The sequence below is a fragment of the Dermacentor variabilis genome, chromosome 2 (assembly GCF_050947875.1).
Source record: "Dermacentor variabilis isolate Ectoservices chromosome 2, ASM5094787v1, whole genome shotgun sequence".
Taxonomy (NCBI): Eukaryota; Metazoa; Arthropoda; class Arachnida; order Ixodida; family Ixodidae; genus Dermacentor; species Dermacentor variabilis.
In genome coordinates, this window is record NC_134569.1 from 71,741,792 (window position 1) to 71,759,132 (window position 17,341).

Genomic DNA, 17,341 nt, shown 5'->3' on the forward strand with positions numbered 1-17,341 from the left:
TTTCATTGTTGGGGCATGCGTAGACGACTGGGCACATGTATTTCACCAAGCCATTCGTAGGTCATTCAGACGCTCTCAAAAACAGGCATAGTGGCAAAAAAAAAAAGAACGAAGGCACAGAACAAGAGAACTATGGTTTTTCATGTTCACTTAGTCGCATTATTTATTTATTTATTTATTTATTTATTTATTTATTGCCAACTGTACATTGAGCGAACAACTTCCTGCGTCCCAGTCTGTCTTCTCTTCCTATCCCTTCCCTCCCCCATTCAACCGCATTATCACTGCTGACCGCCGTTCAGGTGTCAAAAAATGTAGCTATAGACAGTTACAGTGTGGTCAGCGGTATTTTAAAGCGAAGCTTTCTTTGCCTCTTTCTTCGACTTTCCCGCTGCTGATGTCCAGCACGCCGCTGTCGCCGGCCGCATGGGGACGTGGTTGACACGTGGCCATGTCACAAAAACATAAAAGGCATGCGCTGTCGGTGTTTTGTTTCATGACATTATGTTTATGGGCTGTCATTCTCAAAATTCCAAGGAGTACGTTTGTAAAGAATGCAAGACAAGATATGAGCCACTGGGAGGGCCTGCCTGATTGTGGTTCAGAATGATTTCTGCGGATTTTCAGCGACACAGTATGACAGGAGTGTGGCACAAAGGAAAGACGACCCGAGAAGCTCGTGTCAACATTTACGCTGCGTCGCATGTGCACAATGCACAATGTCGAAATATCAAATGTATGAATAATGACTGCATTGCCATTGCCAAAAATGCAGAAAACGAATTCTTGAACGCTACGCACTGTCAAAAGAAGTAAAATATGTATTTTTTCCTAAAAGAATATGTGTGTCCCAAAAATTGTGCCAGAAATAACTGATATCAATGCTTCCATGTTTTTTTGTCTATTCAATAAGTAAAGAAAATATCACACGAACTTTAGAACTATATCAGTTCGAAACCGGCAAAGCAGTGCATGTCGCTGACATGAAAAACGTAAAGGCCATGAAATGAACAAGTTGAGGACAAATATCTTAATGAAACTTCGTCATTCAAGAACCTTGTTTACATTCTTGTACGTATGCAACGGCCAAGGAAAAATCTGAGTGACGCTGTCCTTCGTTCCGATGTATTGCGCAGGAGCAGCTGTCACCGGTCGTATCGTGTAAGTAATGTTAGATACGGGACCTTTTCCTGAGCCTCCTTCGAGTTCACCAGACCACATCGAATCGCGCCACAGCTGATTAAGGAGCGCAGAAGCACGTATACCACATTCCCGAGGCGCGGCACGTGCAAGCAAGTTGGCGGCCCCTACCTCGTACTCCGCATCTGGAACTATTCACTGCTTGACTCTTCCCGAAAGTGAAGCGAGAGCCTGGCACTGTTCCAGGTAACGTGGGTCCAAGAGGCAAGACGGGTGTAATGCACCGTGAAGCCCTGGCAGCAACCCCCCCCGTCCGCCTTTGTCACGGTAGTTGCAGACCGGGAAGGTAAGACCGCAGAGAGAAGTAAGCACTCGAACATTTGGGGACCAAGGAGCCGACCCTCTCTGCCGGGTGTGACACAATCGCACGGGCGTCTACCATTGGCCCAAAATGAAGACACCTGAGCGGGCTCGCCGATTGGCCGAAAATGGCGTCACATGAGCGGGCTCGCCGATTGGCCGAACGTGACGTGACTTCGAGACACCGAAGGGCTTAAAAGCCAGAGACCGGGAGCAGCAAGAGAGCATTCCTTCATTCATCTCTTTCGAGCTTCTTGCCACGGGCCGCAGCGTCCGAGTTGCTGCCGGCCCGTAATGACTTTATGACTGTTAATTTCTTGGTCGTCTCACTGTAAATAATGTAAATAAGCCTCCAAGTTTTCATCCCAAAGTCCTCCTCAACTCTTACAACTGGTTGCCAACGGTGGGATCACCTCCAAATGCAACAGTAATTGCACCGAAATTGCAGTTGCAACAGAGAGCACATATAGATATAGGGAGTTGTGCAAAATCCACGTGAGAAATGCGAATATAAAGTGCAATATACAAATGCAAAGGTACACTTGATAAAGGGCAAAAAATGACAATCATTCCACTCTGTGAAGATGGAATGGCAGCGAAAGCTGACGACAATCCAAGCCCTCAAACGAAAAGCAACGTGCTTTCGCTGCCATTCCATGTTCACAGAGTGGAATGGTTGCCGGGCTTACGACTGTCGTTTTCGTTCAGCATCGCGGGAATGTTCTTCGTCGGTGGTCGTTCCGCGCCGGCGCCGTTTACATTCTCGTTGCTGTTCCTTCCGGCGCTCCTCGTACGCACGTTGTTCTTCGGGTGTACGAACTATAAGTGTCCGCCGCATCGATAACGCAGCTATTTTTAGCACCGATACTTATCTGCTTATATACTGCGATAACCTTGGCGTCACGCTATTTTTCATGGCGAGCGTTCTAATCTGTTCCGCATTTTGACATATGCGCCGCCGCAATGCAGCCGCATGTGATCACACACAAAGCAAACAATGAAACCCATTGTGTATGAATTTGTTAGAAATCGCTAAGTCCGTTTCTGTTGCCGGACGCCGAAAGAAAAACTACGCAAGGTTAGTCATATGCAGCTTTTGCTGTAAAAACTGTCACTGGAAACGTGTATACACGAAACCTCGCAACAAGATATTTAAATATACGTGTAAGTCTCCAATAAATCTACGTATCTAAGCAAAAGTAACTGTATATAATGCGTCAAACAAGGCAAATAAACATGTAGCGCAATCACAGATGACAGAATACCGAGCCCACCAGCCACCTCCCTTCTCCCCGATGCATCGCGCGCGACGGAAGGCAGCGCGCTTCCAGCCCGCATTTCTCCCTTGCGCACACAAGACTGAGGCACCACCGTCGGCTCAACCCTCCCCCGCCCCTCCCACATCGTCCGCGGTGACGATGTTATCGCCCTTGAAATTTATACGGAACATGACGGTGACGGCAGGAATGCGCCTGGAGTGTCCATATAATTGCTATTGCAATAATATAATTAGAGTATCCGGCGACTAAAGAGTCCAGTGGACCATTACTTACTGCAAAAGAAGAAGTAACAAAATCGAGCTTTCACCATGCGACAATTCACTGCGCCGCAACAGTCTTTTCCATTTGTGGGGTGGAGGCACCGAAATGAAAAAAAAAAAAGAACGCGAAGGAAAGCATGTTGGCCACAATCGAATGCCTACTTTGGGCACCTAATGTGGCTACCGAAGGAATATCGAAGAAAACGTGAGACGCTTGGCCAACAGAGAACCATACGCATACTGCTTGGTATCCTACACCAGCGAGACAAAATACTTTCCGGAGAGGTTGGGATAACATCGAAGTGAAGTTGACGCCCTTGAGCGAACGTGTTGCAATCAGTCGAGTCCCCAAAGTGATGGCAGCGAGCGAGCATTGTTTCTTTTTCTCGTCTGCTAGCCAGGAAGCGTCCAAAACTACCTGGACAGAATCCACTCGTCCAGAGAAAAACGAACCCGCACCGCAGTGCGCCGCGCGGTGGTCGGGGCAGCACGAGGAAAAAACGCATGCGCTCTGGCTTGCTCTGGCAGCCCGCGGGTAGCGATCACAAGAAAATTAAAGAGGCTTTATGTGTCCTCGGGAATAAAAGTCAAAGTAGAAAAAATAAATAAGAACACGTAGTTACCTTCTTAACTTTAGTGTCACCCGCCGTGGTTGCTCAGTGGCTATGGTGTTGGGCTGCTGAGCACGAGGTCGCGGGATCGAATCCCGGCCACGGCGGCCGCATTTCGATGGGGGCGAAATGCGAAAACACCCGTGTACTTAGATTTAGGCGCACGTTAAAGAACCCCAGGTGGTCAAAATTTCCGGAGTCCTCCACTACGGCGTGCCTCATAATCAGGAAGTGGTTTTGGCACGTAAAACCCTATAAATTAATTAACTTTAGTGTCTTGACATGGATGCTTTGGCGCAGGTGAAAAAAATGACGACGTTCTTTTCTGTGACATGACGGCACAAATGAACCACTAGAACGCTTCGTCTCATTGGGCCTCGCTGCGTGCTTTGTCAACTTGTCTATTGATTTGGCTTGTCCCGTTGTGTGGTCCGACGCACGGCTTTAGAAAAGTCAATGCACCTTTGGCGTCAATTGTTTATAAGAACATTAAACCTACAAAGTTCCGGAATTGAAAATCTAAAGCACGACTTTGGAAATATCAGTGCACCTTTCGCATCAAAAGTTTATGAGAACTTTATACCCATACAATTTCGGAATTGAAATTCATGCGCTCCGTAGATTCCGCGGCCTCCGCGAGATGCCGCGACGAGCCCGCTCGCCATCAAAACGCCCTTGAAACTTTGTGCTCGGACGGGGCTCCTTGCGTCATGTGACTCCCGGTGCATGGGTGTTGCCACAAAATCCAGCCTGAGTTCGCAATGTTCGCGCTGAAAATTTTTTTTAAGTCGTGAAAAAGAAAAAATCCAGAAGGATTTTCGGCGCCGGGGGTTCTTTTGGTCGGTGGTGCATGACAGCACGAAAACATTTCGGATGGGAGGAAGCCCCAGTAAGCCCTGCCCCCCCCTCCCCCCCTCTTGGCTGCGCCCCTGATATACTGATGTACGCCGAAAAAGAAAATAAAAAAGAAGAAACAAAAGCTGTAAATTCAGGCAAAAGCCCGCGTGCCCTTCTTCTCGAAGCAACCTCTCGGCCCGGCAGTGAGATGACGTCACAAGCATGGCGCCTGCAGTGCACAAATAGCCAGCAGAAGCAGGAACGAGCCGTAAGACCACCTCAGGAGACATGAACTGTCGTCGCACCAAAAGTCAGCCAAGGCTTTGTTGACCTTTTTACTTGGCAGTGGCCTATTAGTAAGGCTATAATGATCCCATCCCGTCCCTTTTTTTATTTTTCACTTTTTTCTTTTTGTTCCCGCTGTTCTTTCCGTCGTTACTTCCCCTTTCCCTTCCCATAGTGCAGGGTAGCAAACCGGATGTTTCAACTCTGGTTAACCTCCTTGCCTTTCTCTCATTTGCATCTCTCTCTCTCTCTCTCTCTCTCTCTCTCACCGCCCCAGAAAATGCGCTGCGCAGCAAAAGAAGAACGAAAGAAAGAACAAGTATACGTGGTTCGCGGGGCGGTGACTGTGACAAAAATGGCGGGTCCGATGTGGGAGTAGGCAGAGGAGGGGAATGTCACTCTCGGGTATTGGTTGACAAAACGGGAGAGAGCCTCTGCCCGAAAGAGGGTAGTTCGCGTCCTCACCCACGGTCTCGCAACATTTATTTTGATTCTACATCGGCTACTACTAAACCTTCTTTAATTTGCGGGTATGAACGACGCTTCTTTGCATGACTTCTTCTGTTCCAAATTAGACAAAATGTAGCGCAAAAAAGGAAGAACGAAGGAGAGAAATGAAGAAATGTATTTGGAAGTGTTCTATATCTACATGCATGCATCTTAACATGTATGTAAATTGCTGTTTGTACAATGCATTTGTTCTTTGAATTTGCCCTTCCTGCTTCGACCAAAAAGATCTGCAGTATCATGTAAATAAAATAAATAAATATCTAAACAAATGAGTAAATAAAACATGACGGAGTTGGGCGGTTGTGAAACGAGGATGAAGGTATCGGTTAAACCCACGATGGGGCTCTAACCACCACATTTATGGCTCGGACAGGGACCATCTCTGTTTATCCGTTTAGTGTAATCCTTTAGCGAAGCCATATAGTCGCTGTTAAATTATTTCTCACTTTCGTATAGATCCAGCTAAGCCATTGCGTGGTGGATATTTTCATTGCGGTAACAAAAAAAAAAAAGAGCAGCTGTGTTCTAGGAGAGATATAAGAGAGCGTTGTAAATTATTTATTGAGTTTCCGGCAAAGGCGCGGGTTCAGTGGAAGCATCTTCGCACGAAGAAACGCAAACATTTATGGGGCTAGGCGTCGTAAAAAACCTCGGCCTTAGTACATACAGTATATTAGACGCGAACCATAAATCGTCTCGCGAAGCCGCGTGATGGCGTTTCGGATGTCCGTGTAAGCAGCGAGCGAGAACTCGGAAAATATTAAACGCTCTCTTCCGCGCATTGCGGGGCGGCCAGGTGAGCTAACACGTATACACACGCTTCGCCCCGCAACTTGGAGGCTTCTAAAACCTGACGAGACCTCGTGTGAATATTGCACGACGTCCTACAACTCGACATACGTGTGCTAGACGTGAAATTCTGTTTCTCGTTATTTTTCTTTTCGCTTTGTGATTTATTAATTAGACGCTGCGCACAGGCTGACGCACTTGCGGTGGACAGCACCATGTAGGTGTGTAGTACTCTAGGGGAGCAGCCCATGCTGGAGCGGGCGTTCCGCCAGAATCTCATGCGGATCTCATGCGGTACAGTTCAGTCGTGTTACGATGTCGAACGACCGTTTACGAAAGTTCGTCTCGGAAGTTTGGAGGTGAACACGGCCTCCATGGTTGGCGTCATTGTGTGTCTGGCAGCGACCGGACGTAGCATCGATGCTATAGCTAGCCAGCAGGTGGCATGTCCAACAAAAACGTAAGAAGAAAAGAAAAGGAAAAGTATACACTGCAGGTACTGGCGCTTTTAAGGAGCTGCCAGAAAACTGTCTTCATCGCTTACATCGGAAATACGTAGTCTCCATCGCGACGCGATACGCGGCATACAGTGCACAACATTATGAAGCGATGCCGATCATCTAATTGGAAACCACGGCACCGTATGATTCCTCGGTTATCCCTCTGAGCTTTTGCGTCGTGGTATATATAAAGAAAGAAAGAAAGAAAGAGCAACGATGGGCGACAAAAACATTGCGCAGTCAACGCGTTCACGTTTCCAGCTCACGTTTTTCGATTACCCGCGGGGATTGAAATGAACGTCGCTGTCGGATAAGAGAAGCAAATTTGCCGATCAATGCTGTTTGTAGCACGTCTCCCACGTTTCTCGCCGTATCGCGCTTCCCGTCTAGCCGCTCTGCTAAGAGTGGTGCCAGGTAATCCTGAAACAGTCGAAGCGTCGCGTGCTTACAGTACGCTCCCAACGATAACAGCCGCGATGTCAGCTCCGATAAGCGAGTGTCTAGGCGGTCACTGCTCTGTCTGTACGCAATCGTGTGCTTCATCTCTGGCTGCCGCGACCGCGCGCGAACTGGATTCGAAGGCATTTGCGCTGGCTGCGTCCGGCGACAGGCGTTGGCCGTTGGCGGCAGGTAAGCGCGCGTATGTCGAGCTGTGCGATTTAGCTTTGCGTGTTACTTTGTCGGGATCTTATATTTCATCGCGTCTCGTTTCAGCGTTTTGTTGCACAATTCGCCATCAACTGTCGAGTGTCGGAACCATCCGTCACGGCGGCTATACTGTCATTCGTGGCTGCGCGGTGGGCAACGGGGGCGCGGCCTCCCGGATTTTTTTTTTTTTTTTAATAACATCACGCGAGCGTCAGCCGCGCGCAATGTCAGCAGTATCAGCGCCTTGTGACTGCGGGCAAGCGGTGTGATCGGCAAGCGGTGTGAGCACTTTTCCAGTGGGAGCGTCGTATACGCTAACGCTGCCCACTTCACGACTGTACAAGCCTTGCCTCCGTGGGGTACCCGTCGTTAACGGACCGTCGTATGCATGCTAATAAACTCTATTTTTACTTTTTCAATATCATGACACATGCGTGGGTCCAACAGTATACGAAAAAAATACATAAAACGCATCTCGTGCAGATGACACATTTCAGTCGTACACGTGTTCCGCTTTACACTGATTTTTTTCTTTCTTTAGTTCTTTTTTTTTTAAAGCAGGCAGCGCAGATAACCCGGGGAGGGCGTGTGTCCTCTTAAAGCTTGGACTGCCTAGCAAACGACGCTCGCACTCGACTGCGATTTGCGCGCATGTGCGTACTATCGTCTATCTGGCTGCTTCTCGCCGTCATACGGCGCTGAAAGGCCGCTCAGTAGTCGACGCTCGCGCGATCTTATTAAAAAATCCGAGAGGCTGTACAATTCAATCACTGCGTATAGTACTGGTTCGGGTTGAGTGGCCACGTTATTGCGCTGATGGTACTCTAACGGTCTCTCTATGAACGTTGATGGAGAATATAACTTTATAATACTTGGGGTTTAGTTATCGTTTCCTTTTGCTGCGGCTCGAAACTATAGGTTGGGAGCCATGCGCGCTCTATACTGAGTCATCGTGAGCGACACCAGCGCTTGGTAAATTGTGCGTGGTTTTCTGCGTCACGCAGACGTACCTCTGTGCAAGCATTTCAGAGGCCGCGGCAGGCAGTATGCTGTACCGGACGAAGACGACGTTGTGCGCATAGAAGTGGTTGTTTTTTGAGTAGTAGATGGTATAGCTGCCGTGATGGCGTAGTGGATTGGCGTTGCGCTAGGGGTCCAGGGAAAGGGGGAGAAAGAGACATTTTATTTCAACCATCGAGGTCCTTGTTCTTGAGGTTGAGTGGGTGGTACCCTCATTCCAGGACCCCACTGGCCATGAATGCTCAAGGAACTTGCTGGACGAGCGCCTCTTGGCCCGCCAGGGTATCGCCGGTCAGCTGTACCTCCCACCGCTGAAGTGTCGTGCTAGGCGTCTTTAAGTGTTGAGGTTCGCCCCCGCACAGGGGAAGTAAATAGCGGGGGGGGGGGGGGAAGTAAACATGTCCGCAGTAGAGCTTACTAAAAGGCGATTGGAAGCGTGGTGGTAGAAAAGTAGTAAGAACACAAACAACGGTAGAGGACAAAAACAACATTCCCAATAGTGGCTCAGAAAGTTACATGCTGGGAATATATTTTTCCGTAAAAAAGTAAAGATAGATAAGACACTAGGCTAAACCCGCCGCGGTGGCTTAGCGGTTATAGTGTTGTGCTGCTCCGCACGAGGTCGCTGGATGAAATCCCGGCCGCTGCAGCCGCATTTCGGTGGGGGCGAAATGCAAAAACAAGGTGTCCCGTGTATTCGGAGCACGTTAAAGATCCCCTAGTGGTGAAAATTAATCCGGAGCCCCTCAGTACGGCGTGCCTCATAATCAAATCGTGGTTTTGGCACGTAAAAGTCAGAAGTGCTAGGCGGCGCACCCCGCCGCCCTGTTTCCAAGGGGACGCTCATAGCATCCATCCACCCAGCGCTGCTGTAAGCCCGAGGGATCGAGTCACGGCGGCGGAGACCGGACTTCGATGTGGGCGAAATGCAAAAGTACCTGTGTACCGTGCATTGGGTGCATGTTAAAGAACCCCAAGCGGACAAAATTAATCCGGAGTCCCTCACTACGGTGCGCCTTATAATCATATCGTGGTTCTGGCTCGTGAAAGAAAAAAAAAATTTCATGGTTGCTATGTGGCGAGCGACACTTCTCATATTCTGTCACTAAAGCCCACTCAAAAGCGCGACAACATGTTCCACTCCTTCTGTTTTGAGAACGCTCTCTACTACAGTGCCCGAGGATTCTGGTCTTCGACAAAGGGTAATTGTCGAGTCTATATATTGCGGTTGAAAGCTAGCTGTCTCCACCCACCGCGGTTGCTTAGTGGCTATGGTGTTGGGCTGCTAAGCACGAAGTCGCGAGATTGAATCCCGGCCACGGCGGCCGCATTTCGATTGGGGCGAAATGCGAAAACACCCGTGGCACTTACATTTAGATCAACGTTAAAGTACCCCCAGGTGATCCAAATTTCCGGAGTCCCCCACTACGGCGTGCCTCATAATCAGATCGTGGTTTTGGCACGTAAAACCCCTAATTTAATTTTTAAGGTTATCTCCTAGGCGCGCTGAAACGAGGACATTCAGAAAGAAGATGCGCAATTCTCTCATCACAGCGACAGACGTCGCATGTCGGGTTGTCGGCCATTGCGATGTGAAATAAATGGGCGTTTGTGAAGGCCCCGCCGAGGCACAGAAGCGTTTCATCAGTTCGCGGTAGCACTGGCGTGATGGAGCTGTAGATAAGGACCCAAACTATGAAGACGAGTATTTGTGAATGCTGTCGAGTTCCAATGCGCCACTATTGGGAACGAGCGCGAAACCCTTCGTCGGTTCTTGACAGTGGTATTGCCGTGCGAGGGATACCATCACGGACAGCCTTTACTTTTTTAACGTGCTTCCTTCTATCTCATTTAATTCCCTTTCCCCGTTAGCCCAGCTCAGGGTAGCCAGCCAGTCTACACTGGCTAATCTGCTCCCCCCCGCCCTCTTTGGCTCCTAAAACACAAGAACTTGTTCAATTTTGAGTATATGGTGAGACCCTGCTGTTGTCGCAGTAAATAAGCCGGGCCAGAAGCAAACACTGAAGTTTGCTGCACTTTTCTTTTTCACTCTCTCAAATTGTTGTTGTTGGGGCGGGGAGAGAGGTGGAAGGGAAACAGGTGGTACCGCGTCCTTCGGGACGTTGGAAGTAAATAGATTAGGTAAGCGAGAACTCGCTTGGTCATATAGGACGTGGCGATCCGCGCATCTGCAAAGAAGTGGGTGTACATACACCGAAAGCCGGTGCGCCGCACGTGCTATAACTCCCTAATAGTTTCGTAGTTGCTTTCCCCGTGTCGTCATTAAGCAGCAATCACATGGAGCCTCTTACCGACGCAGCTTCCGCGCGGCGCAGTGCCTCACGCTGCAGACAGAGTTGAACTCGCCTTGCACGTCGTTATCACCGTACGTGACAGACAGGCTGAACACATTTCTTCCATGATTGATCGCAGCGTTGTCATTACGCGGGGTGACATTTTCGGCGCGCTCTGTTTAAAACGCGTGTTTCCGGCGCGAATGCGTCAGAATAACGCTTCCATGCGGTTGCAGCTTCGACCACGTGTGGCTTGTCACGACAGCTTCCCCTGACCGTTGTTCGCGGTTCGCTCCGTCTTTCCCTCTCCTCATCAGGAGGTGTGCGGACCGGACAGGCCTGACCTCTGCGCGACCACGGAGCTGCCGGTTGTGACCGATTCCGCACCTTGCAGCAACGAAGCCAGCAACGACACCGGCTGCGATTCAAGATCGAGGGACGTCCCTCCTCGGCCCACCGCGAGCGTAGTAGACATTCAGTCCAACACCGTGCTCGACATACCTCTGGGCGACGCGCCTGGCGATTTCTGGAACCTGTCCGGCATATCGGGCCTGCCCCAGATCTTGGACCTTCCGGTGCCACGCAAAGTGGTGGTCCTAGAGGACGCTCGGTACGCCTGGCGGGCCTCGAAGTGGTCTAAGGTGAGCCCCGCCGTCTTCGCATACTTTTGAAATTTTCGTTAGCCTATAAAGGGGCACCGAACAAAGCTTTTCGCTTTTGGCTGATGTCATGTACGAAATACCGTTCTTCTTTCTTTTCCTACTTTTTTTTGTGTGTGTCTAATGCAAGATACCGTTTTCTTCTTCGTCCTTTTTGTTTATTTTCTTATTTTTCCAGGAGCAGGAAGTGCACCGTATATGTATTGAGGAAGGCCGAAATGAATACAATTTGCTAGTTAAGACTATATCATATATTGATGCTTGATTCAATAACAGGAAATGTACTACTAAAAATTCACATCTTCTTTGTGAGTGGCGGTCATTAACATTTCTCGGCAGTTGACGAGCGACTCATAAGAGAAGCTGTTTACTTGTTAAATTCCAGCTGCGTTAAAAGCACCGGTGATTATATATAAGTCGCGTTTCCTATATATACACACACGCCATTCCCTGTACATCTAAATGATGGAAGTCGTTCTGAGGTCCAGCGAAAAGGAGCGTGCGCCGTGCCAAGCAGTCGCTGAACGTTTTCTGCCGTCCAGTGTTACAAATAACGCTATGATGACGACTTCAATATGTGTTTGTGTACTACCACACTTGTACGGGATGTCTTGCTAACTGCGGAGGGCGACCTCTGTCCTGTGTGTGGCGCTTAGTTTGTCCGCGCATACCCTTCGCTGCCCAGAGTTCTCACTTTCATGCAGACTTGCCTCCATCGAGCCTCGTTGCATATACTATTAAACTAGCACACCCTAAACCAAACACAGTGGAAAGCAGTTGCACGCTAATTGGAACTCTCCGTCGTGGCATCCTTATCTTCATTATCATCATCTTTAATGCAACTGTTCTCATCTATCTTAATTAATGAAATACTTCGTTTATGCTGTAGAACCGAGAGAAATGCACGGAGTAACCTGCTTATTTTCCACCGCAATTTTATCACGGTAGTCCATTAACTATAATATAATGATTATTCGCCACAAAGAAACCCGCCGCGGCAGCTCAGCGCGAAGTCGCGAATTCGATGCATGCCGCGACGGCCGCATTTCGACGGGGGGGTGGGGGGGGGGTGGGGGGGCTTGTGTACATTTACAAACATAGGTGCACGTTAAAAAACCCCATGGGGTCAAGTCATCGCTAAGGCGTGTCTCATAATGAGAGCGTGGTTCTGGCACGTAAAACCCCAGAATATTTCTTTTTCCTACCAAAGACACAAATTGCGTCTAATAGCGCCCGCGACCCGTCTGCTGAACTGAGAGCAACAGTTCGACGAAGCGTGCCGTGACACATCCTGCATGCATTCGCTCTTCATCAATGATGGCTGTTAAACCCGTAATCACTAACATTATGGGATGCGCGCTTTTCGCGGCTGTTGCTGTGGTAGGCGAGGTCAGTGACATTGGTGTTCGGTCTTCAGCAAAGTGCCATTAGCTTCGGACCACCGCGACAGTAAATAGCACTTTTACCCCTTACGGTGGCGCGGAGAGATGGTGTTCTCTCTCGCAACACCGCTATGAACTGAGCGTAAACACTTTGCTAAGAAGAACGGAAAGACATTCCCGATTTCAATCGATTGTCTAGACACGTTTCGGAAGACGCGTACAGTCATCCTTGCATAAGCGATGACGATTTGTAGTTGCAGCGTTGAAACGTCTATATTGTTTCTTAAGCGGCGTTTCGCTTGTTCCGTTAGAATTGCCACACTCGTGTAAGGGAATGTCCGCGTCTTGCATTGTTCATATAGCTGATTTCGTTGTTTGCGATTATGAGATGCTATAAATAAATCAGGGCGGTGCGTATGGTCAAATTTTATTTATTTATTTATTTATTTATTTATTTACGAAACTGCTACTCTCATTCGAGAGCGTGGCAGTCGGACATTACACTATATATTCATCTACATCCATGCGCAGGATTGAAGCATAGAACACAGTTAAAGAGTATCTAGGCAGAACAGTTAACTCGGAAAAAAGAAGAGAAATAAGGAAAGGAAAAGCAAGTGTCCAAGGACAGTAATATAAACAAGGACGCCGAGCTTAGGAATACAAATGCATGTTTCCACATGACAATTAACTAACATGATATTTAAAAAAAAATAAAAAACGTTGAAAGACACGTAGGCAACCATGTATACATAAAATAGGAACGTACGGTAATAACGAACGCTCATTAGCGCGCCAAGAAATTATACAGTTAGGTGAAGTGGATGCGCTTATATAACATATAGCAGTTAGATAGATAGATAGATAGATAGATAGATAGATAGATAGATAGATAGATAGATAGATAGATAGATAGATAGATAGATAGATAGATAGATAGATAAAGAAAGAAAGGACTTGGAGAAGAAAAATCTAGGCGAAAATGGCAGTTACAACAATCATCTCAGGACTAGAAGTAATACAGTAATATATAATAATGCATATTAATAAATAGGTCGTTCTAGCGTCAGCGGCATTGTGCATGCGCAGAACCCGAACACCTTTTAGATTATTTTCCACTTGTCCCCATCGCGCTGCTTCACTGTACTTTTTCTACTCTTCCTGCGTTCTTTTGTACGTCGGGCCGCTCCTTAATTTCGGTCACCAGCTTCTAAAAATAAAAATAAAAACAGTTCTCTTGCACAGCGCGGGTTCTCGTAACTCCGGTAAGTGTGTGTCTGCCTCACCTGCATGCACGCAGTGCTCTCGCGTGTGCGGCGGCGGGGAGCGGCACCGGCGAGTCAAGTGCGTGGACAAGGTGACGCAGAAGGAGGTTCCCCAGAAGTCCTGCTATCTCCACACGCAGCACCTAAAGCCCCCGGAAGAGTCCACGTGCAACATCGACCCGTGCGTGCCGTGGCAAACGTCGGATTGGTCAAGGGTAAGATTCCCTTCTAACAAACAGCTTTTTAGTGGCGCGACAAATACAGAAAAAAGAGAGAACGAGTGGTAGTAAGAATCGGTTGTTTATTTAAGAAATATATAAATACAAAGGAGAGGAGGGAAGATAACCGATGGTCATTAATGGTTACGGACTGGATTCCAAGAGAAGGGAAGCGTAGCAGGGGGCGGCAGAAAGTTAGATGGCCGGATGAGATTAAGACGTTTGCAGGGACAACATGGCCACAATTAGCACATGACCGGGGTAGTTGGAGAAGTATGGGAGAGGCCTTTGCCCTGCAGTGGGCGTAGCCAGGCTGCTGCTGCTGCTGCTGCTGATTATGATGATGATGATGAAGAAGAAGAAGAAGACCCACAGAACTAAAGGCTGCCGCTTTTAGTTCTGTGAAGACATCAGGCCGAAACTAATATAACACGCATGAAAAAGTAAGAAGAAAAAAGATTAGGGTTCAATAATTATTCGTAACGCTTCTCAATAAGCCATGAAGCTTAAAGCTACGCGACACATTGCACTTAAAACGCTGGCTATTCCTTCAATGCATAATATATCTGAAACACAACGTTCTCTTGATACATTGGGGAACCTTGCTTATAGTAGCATGATACTTTCGAACACTTGATTACAATTCTTTTTAACGCTGTATTTGATCAACACGTATTTACAATGGCACACGAACTTGGCGTATTGTTCCCATTATGTGCGCAACATATGGCTTCAGTTGCTGTTGTAATTATGCGAACGTAGTCTTACACTGCGCGCAAAACAGACTAATAACGCTTTGGACGACTTGCATACGTATTGTATAGGCAAACGTGCATTTAATCCACCGATTAGGAAATATCCCACACCTCATCCATACCATGCTCCTAATTTTCCCTAGATATATATGCTCTTTAACCTCGTCATGATCGGGGTAGCGAGGGCAGTAGCGGGGACCGGCGGCCGACGGCACCGACGCCAGCATCGAGCAACAGCTGCAAGCGGCGGTTACCGCCATCGAGCAGCACCTTGACGGCACAGGCCTAATGTGCTCGCCCGCCAAATCCGAGCTGTTCGTCCTCACACCGCTTCGACCGGGACGGAAGCGCGCTGCCCTTCGGGAGTGTGACCACATCAAGATTGTGACTGCATAGGGGCAAGGCATCCCCGAAGTTCCCAAGATCAGGGTCCTGGGCCTGCTGCTCAACAAGAGCGGCCGCAACGGCGGGACCATCAACAAGCTTACCACCAAGGCAATGGACGCCATCCGGCTCGTACACCGAGTCTCTACACGATGGGTGGGCATGCGGGAAGACAGTCTCGTGCGCCTTGTCCAGTCGTTCGTGATCAGTCACATCGCCTACGTTGCGGCCTACCTCAACTGGCACGTCACTGACAGGACCAAGATCAACACGCTGATCAGACGGGCTTACAAGACGGCGCTGGGTTTAATGGAGACCATGAGCACGGCTGGGCTCCTGCAGCTCGGCGTCCATAACACCCTAGAAGAAATAGCCGAGGCGCAGCTCACCGCGCAATTCGAGCGCCTCTCTACCACCAAGACGGACCGCAGTATACTGACGTCCCTGGGTTACAACCCCCAAGCTCCCAGCCAGCAACCGTGCAAGATCACAGATGAGGCGCGGGCCCACATTTACGTGGACCCCCATCCCGAAGAACATGCACCCAGAGTACAATGTTTGGGATCCGGACTGCTGGTACGATCTGTTGGGAACTCGGCGCTGATGCCCGTGGTTGTACCTGGGTCGCAAGCCCCAAGGGTAGCGTTGGCCTGGCGGCCTGGGGTACAACTGGAAGCATCCGAAGGTCCCGGCAAAGCATGAGTCGACTGGTAACAACGAAACAACTTGTTTATTTTAACATCGCAAAGAGTTGGCGGTCAGGTTTGACCGAAGTAGAGAGACGGGAGAGCACTTCACTCAACAGAAGAAATCGGAGCCCTCCCTTTTGCGTCCGGGGGCAGCTGTTTTTATACTCTCGCAGTTGAGGGCAAGAAGGAACCCCTCAAAAGACGAGCACGTGAATGTACAATGGGCTAATGGTGACGCACACTGTCGTAGCGATGCCGTAGCACCATGTCGAGCACGATCTCGTAGCACCCTGTCGTGGCGCTGCCGGTCGGACACAATGACTGTAATGAGAGGATGGTCCCTGCTTTGGCATCGCCTGTTTCGGGCACAATGACTGGAACGAGATCCCTGCTTTGGCATCGCCTGTTTCGGGCACAATGACTGGAATGAGATCCCTGCTTTGGCATCGCCTGTTTCGGGCACAATGACTGGAATGCGAGGATGATCCCTAGGCGGTCGCATCGCCGCAGTCGCGCCTGGAAACACCTGGCGATGAGTGTTGCGGCGACGACGATCGGGCCAAAATGTCTGCCGCCCCGCCGCAGTCGCGCCGGCAAAACCACGTGTCGCAGGCGAAACGCAACAGACCGCCCCGCCGGGGGAAGGAGATCCCGATGGACAGGGGACTGCATCCGCTGTCCGGAGGGATGTCGCTCGATGATGCTCATAACCGAAGTCGGGCGTCCCTCGACGTTTCTTGAGCGCAGCGCACAGAGAAGGCCTCGTTCTCTCGTTCAGGTTCGCACGGGACACTGCAAAGTGACTTCGGGAGAGTTCACATTTTTGTTCTCGTTCCCGGCAAGCGTTAGAACTACGCTGAAACTCAACCGCTCAGTCAGCAAGCACGGCACAACCCTCACTAAGCCCTGCCAGGCTCTTTCCCCTTTTTATACCACTGCCTAGTTCCTTACAGTAGTCTAGCATCACTCAGAACGCGTCCACAAATTGAAAACTTGCACTAGAAAGCATATCATCACTTTGAAACACTAAACAAAAGCAATATGTTAAAAAAAATCCTGCCTCAGGAAAAAAAACATCAGTAACAAACAATTTTGAGGCTGATTCCTACGTTAGGGGCTTCGACTTAAGCCATCGGCGTTACCGTTGAGACTCCCCTTTTTGTAACGCACCTCAAAGGAATATTGTTGTAAAGCGAGGCTCCAGCGCAGGAGGCGGCCATTTTTGGGAGAGATGGTCTGCAGCCATTGGAGAGGGCAGTGATCCGTCTCAATGATAAACCTCGAGCCGGCTAGATAGCATGACAATTTCTGAACGGCCCACACGAGACACGCACACTCTTTCTCGGTGGCGCTATACGCCTGCTCACGACTGGTCAGCTTACGACTAGCATACAGGACGGGGTGTTCTACTTCTCCATTTTCCCGTTGGCACAGTACAACGCCCATGCCTCGCTC

General features: G+C 49.1%; 1 protein-coding gene across 3 annotated transcripts in view; it reads left to right on the forward strand.

The window, feature by feature from the left end:
* LOC142572077 (A disintegrin and metalloproteinase with thrombospondin motifs 7-like) overlaps nucleotides 1-17,341 on the forward strand; it is a 135,148-nt gene that overhangs the window by 106,003 nt on the left and 11,804 nt on the right. For all 3 annotated transcript variants that reach the window (XM_075680900.1, XM_075680901.1, XM_075680902.1), the window contains 2 exons: nucleotides 10,852-11,175; nucleotides 13,876-14,055. In XM_075680900.1, the coding sequence (XP_075537015.1) occupies nucleotides 10,852-11,175; nucleotides 13,876-14,055 (504 nt within the window). The remainder of the gene's footprint in view (nucleotides 1-10,851; nucleotides 11,176-13,875; nucleotides 14,056-17,341) is intronic.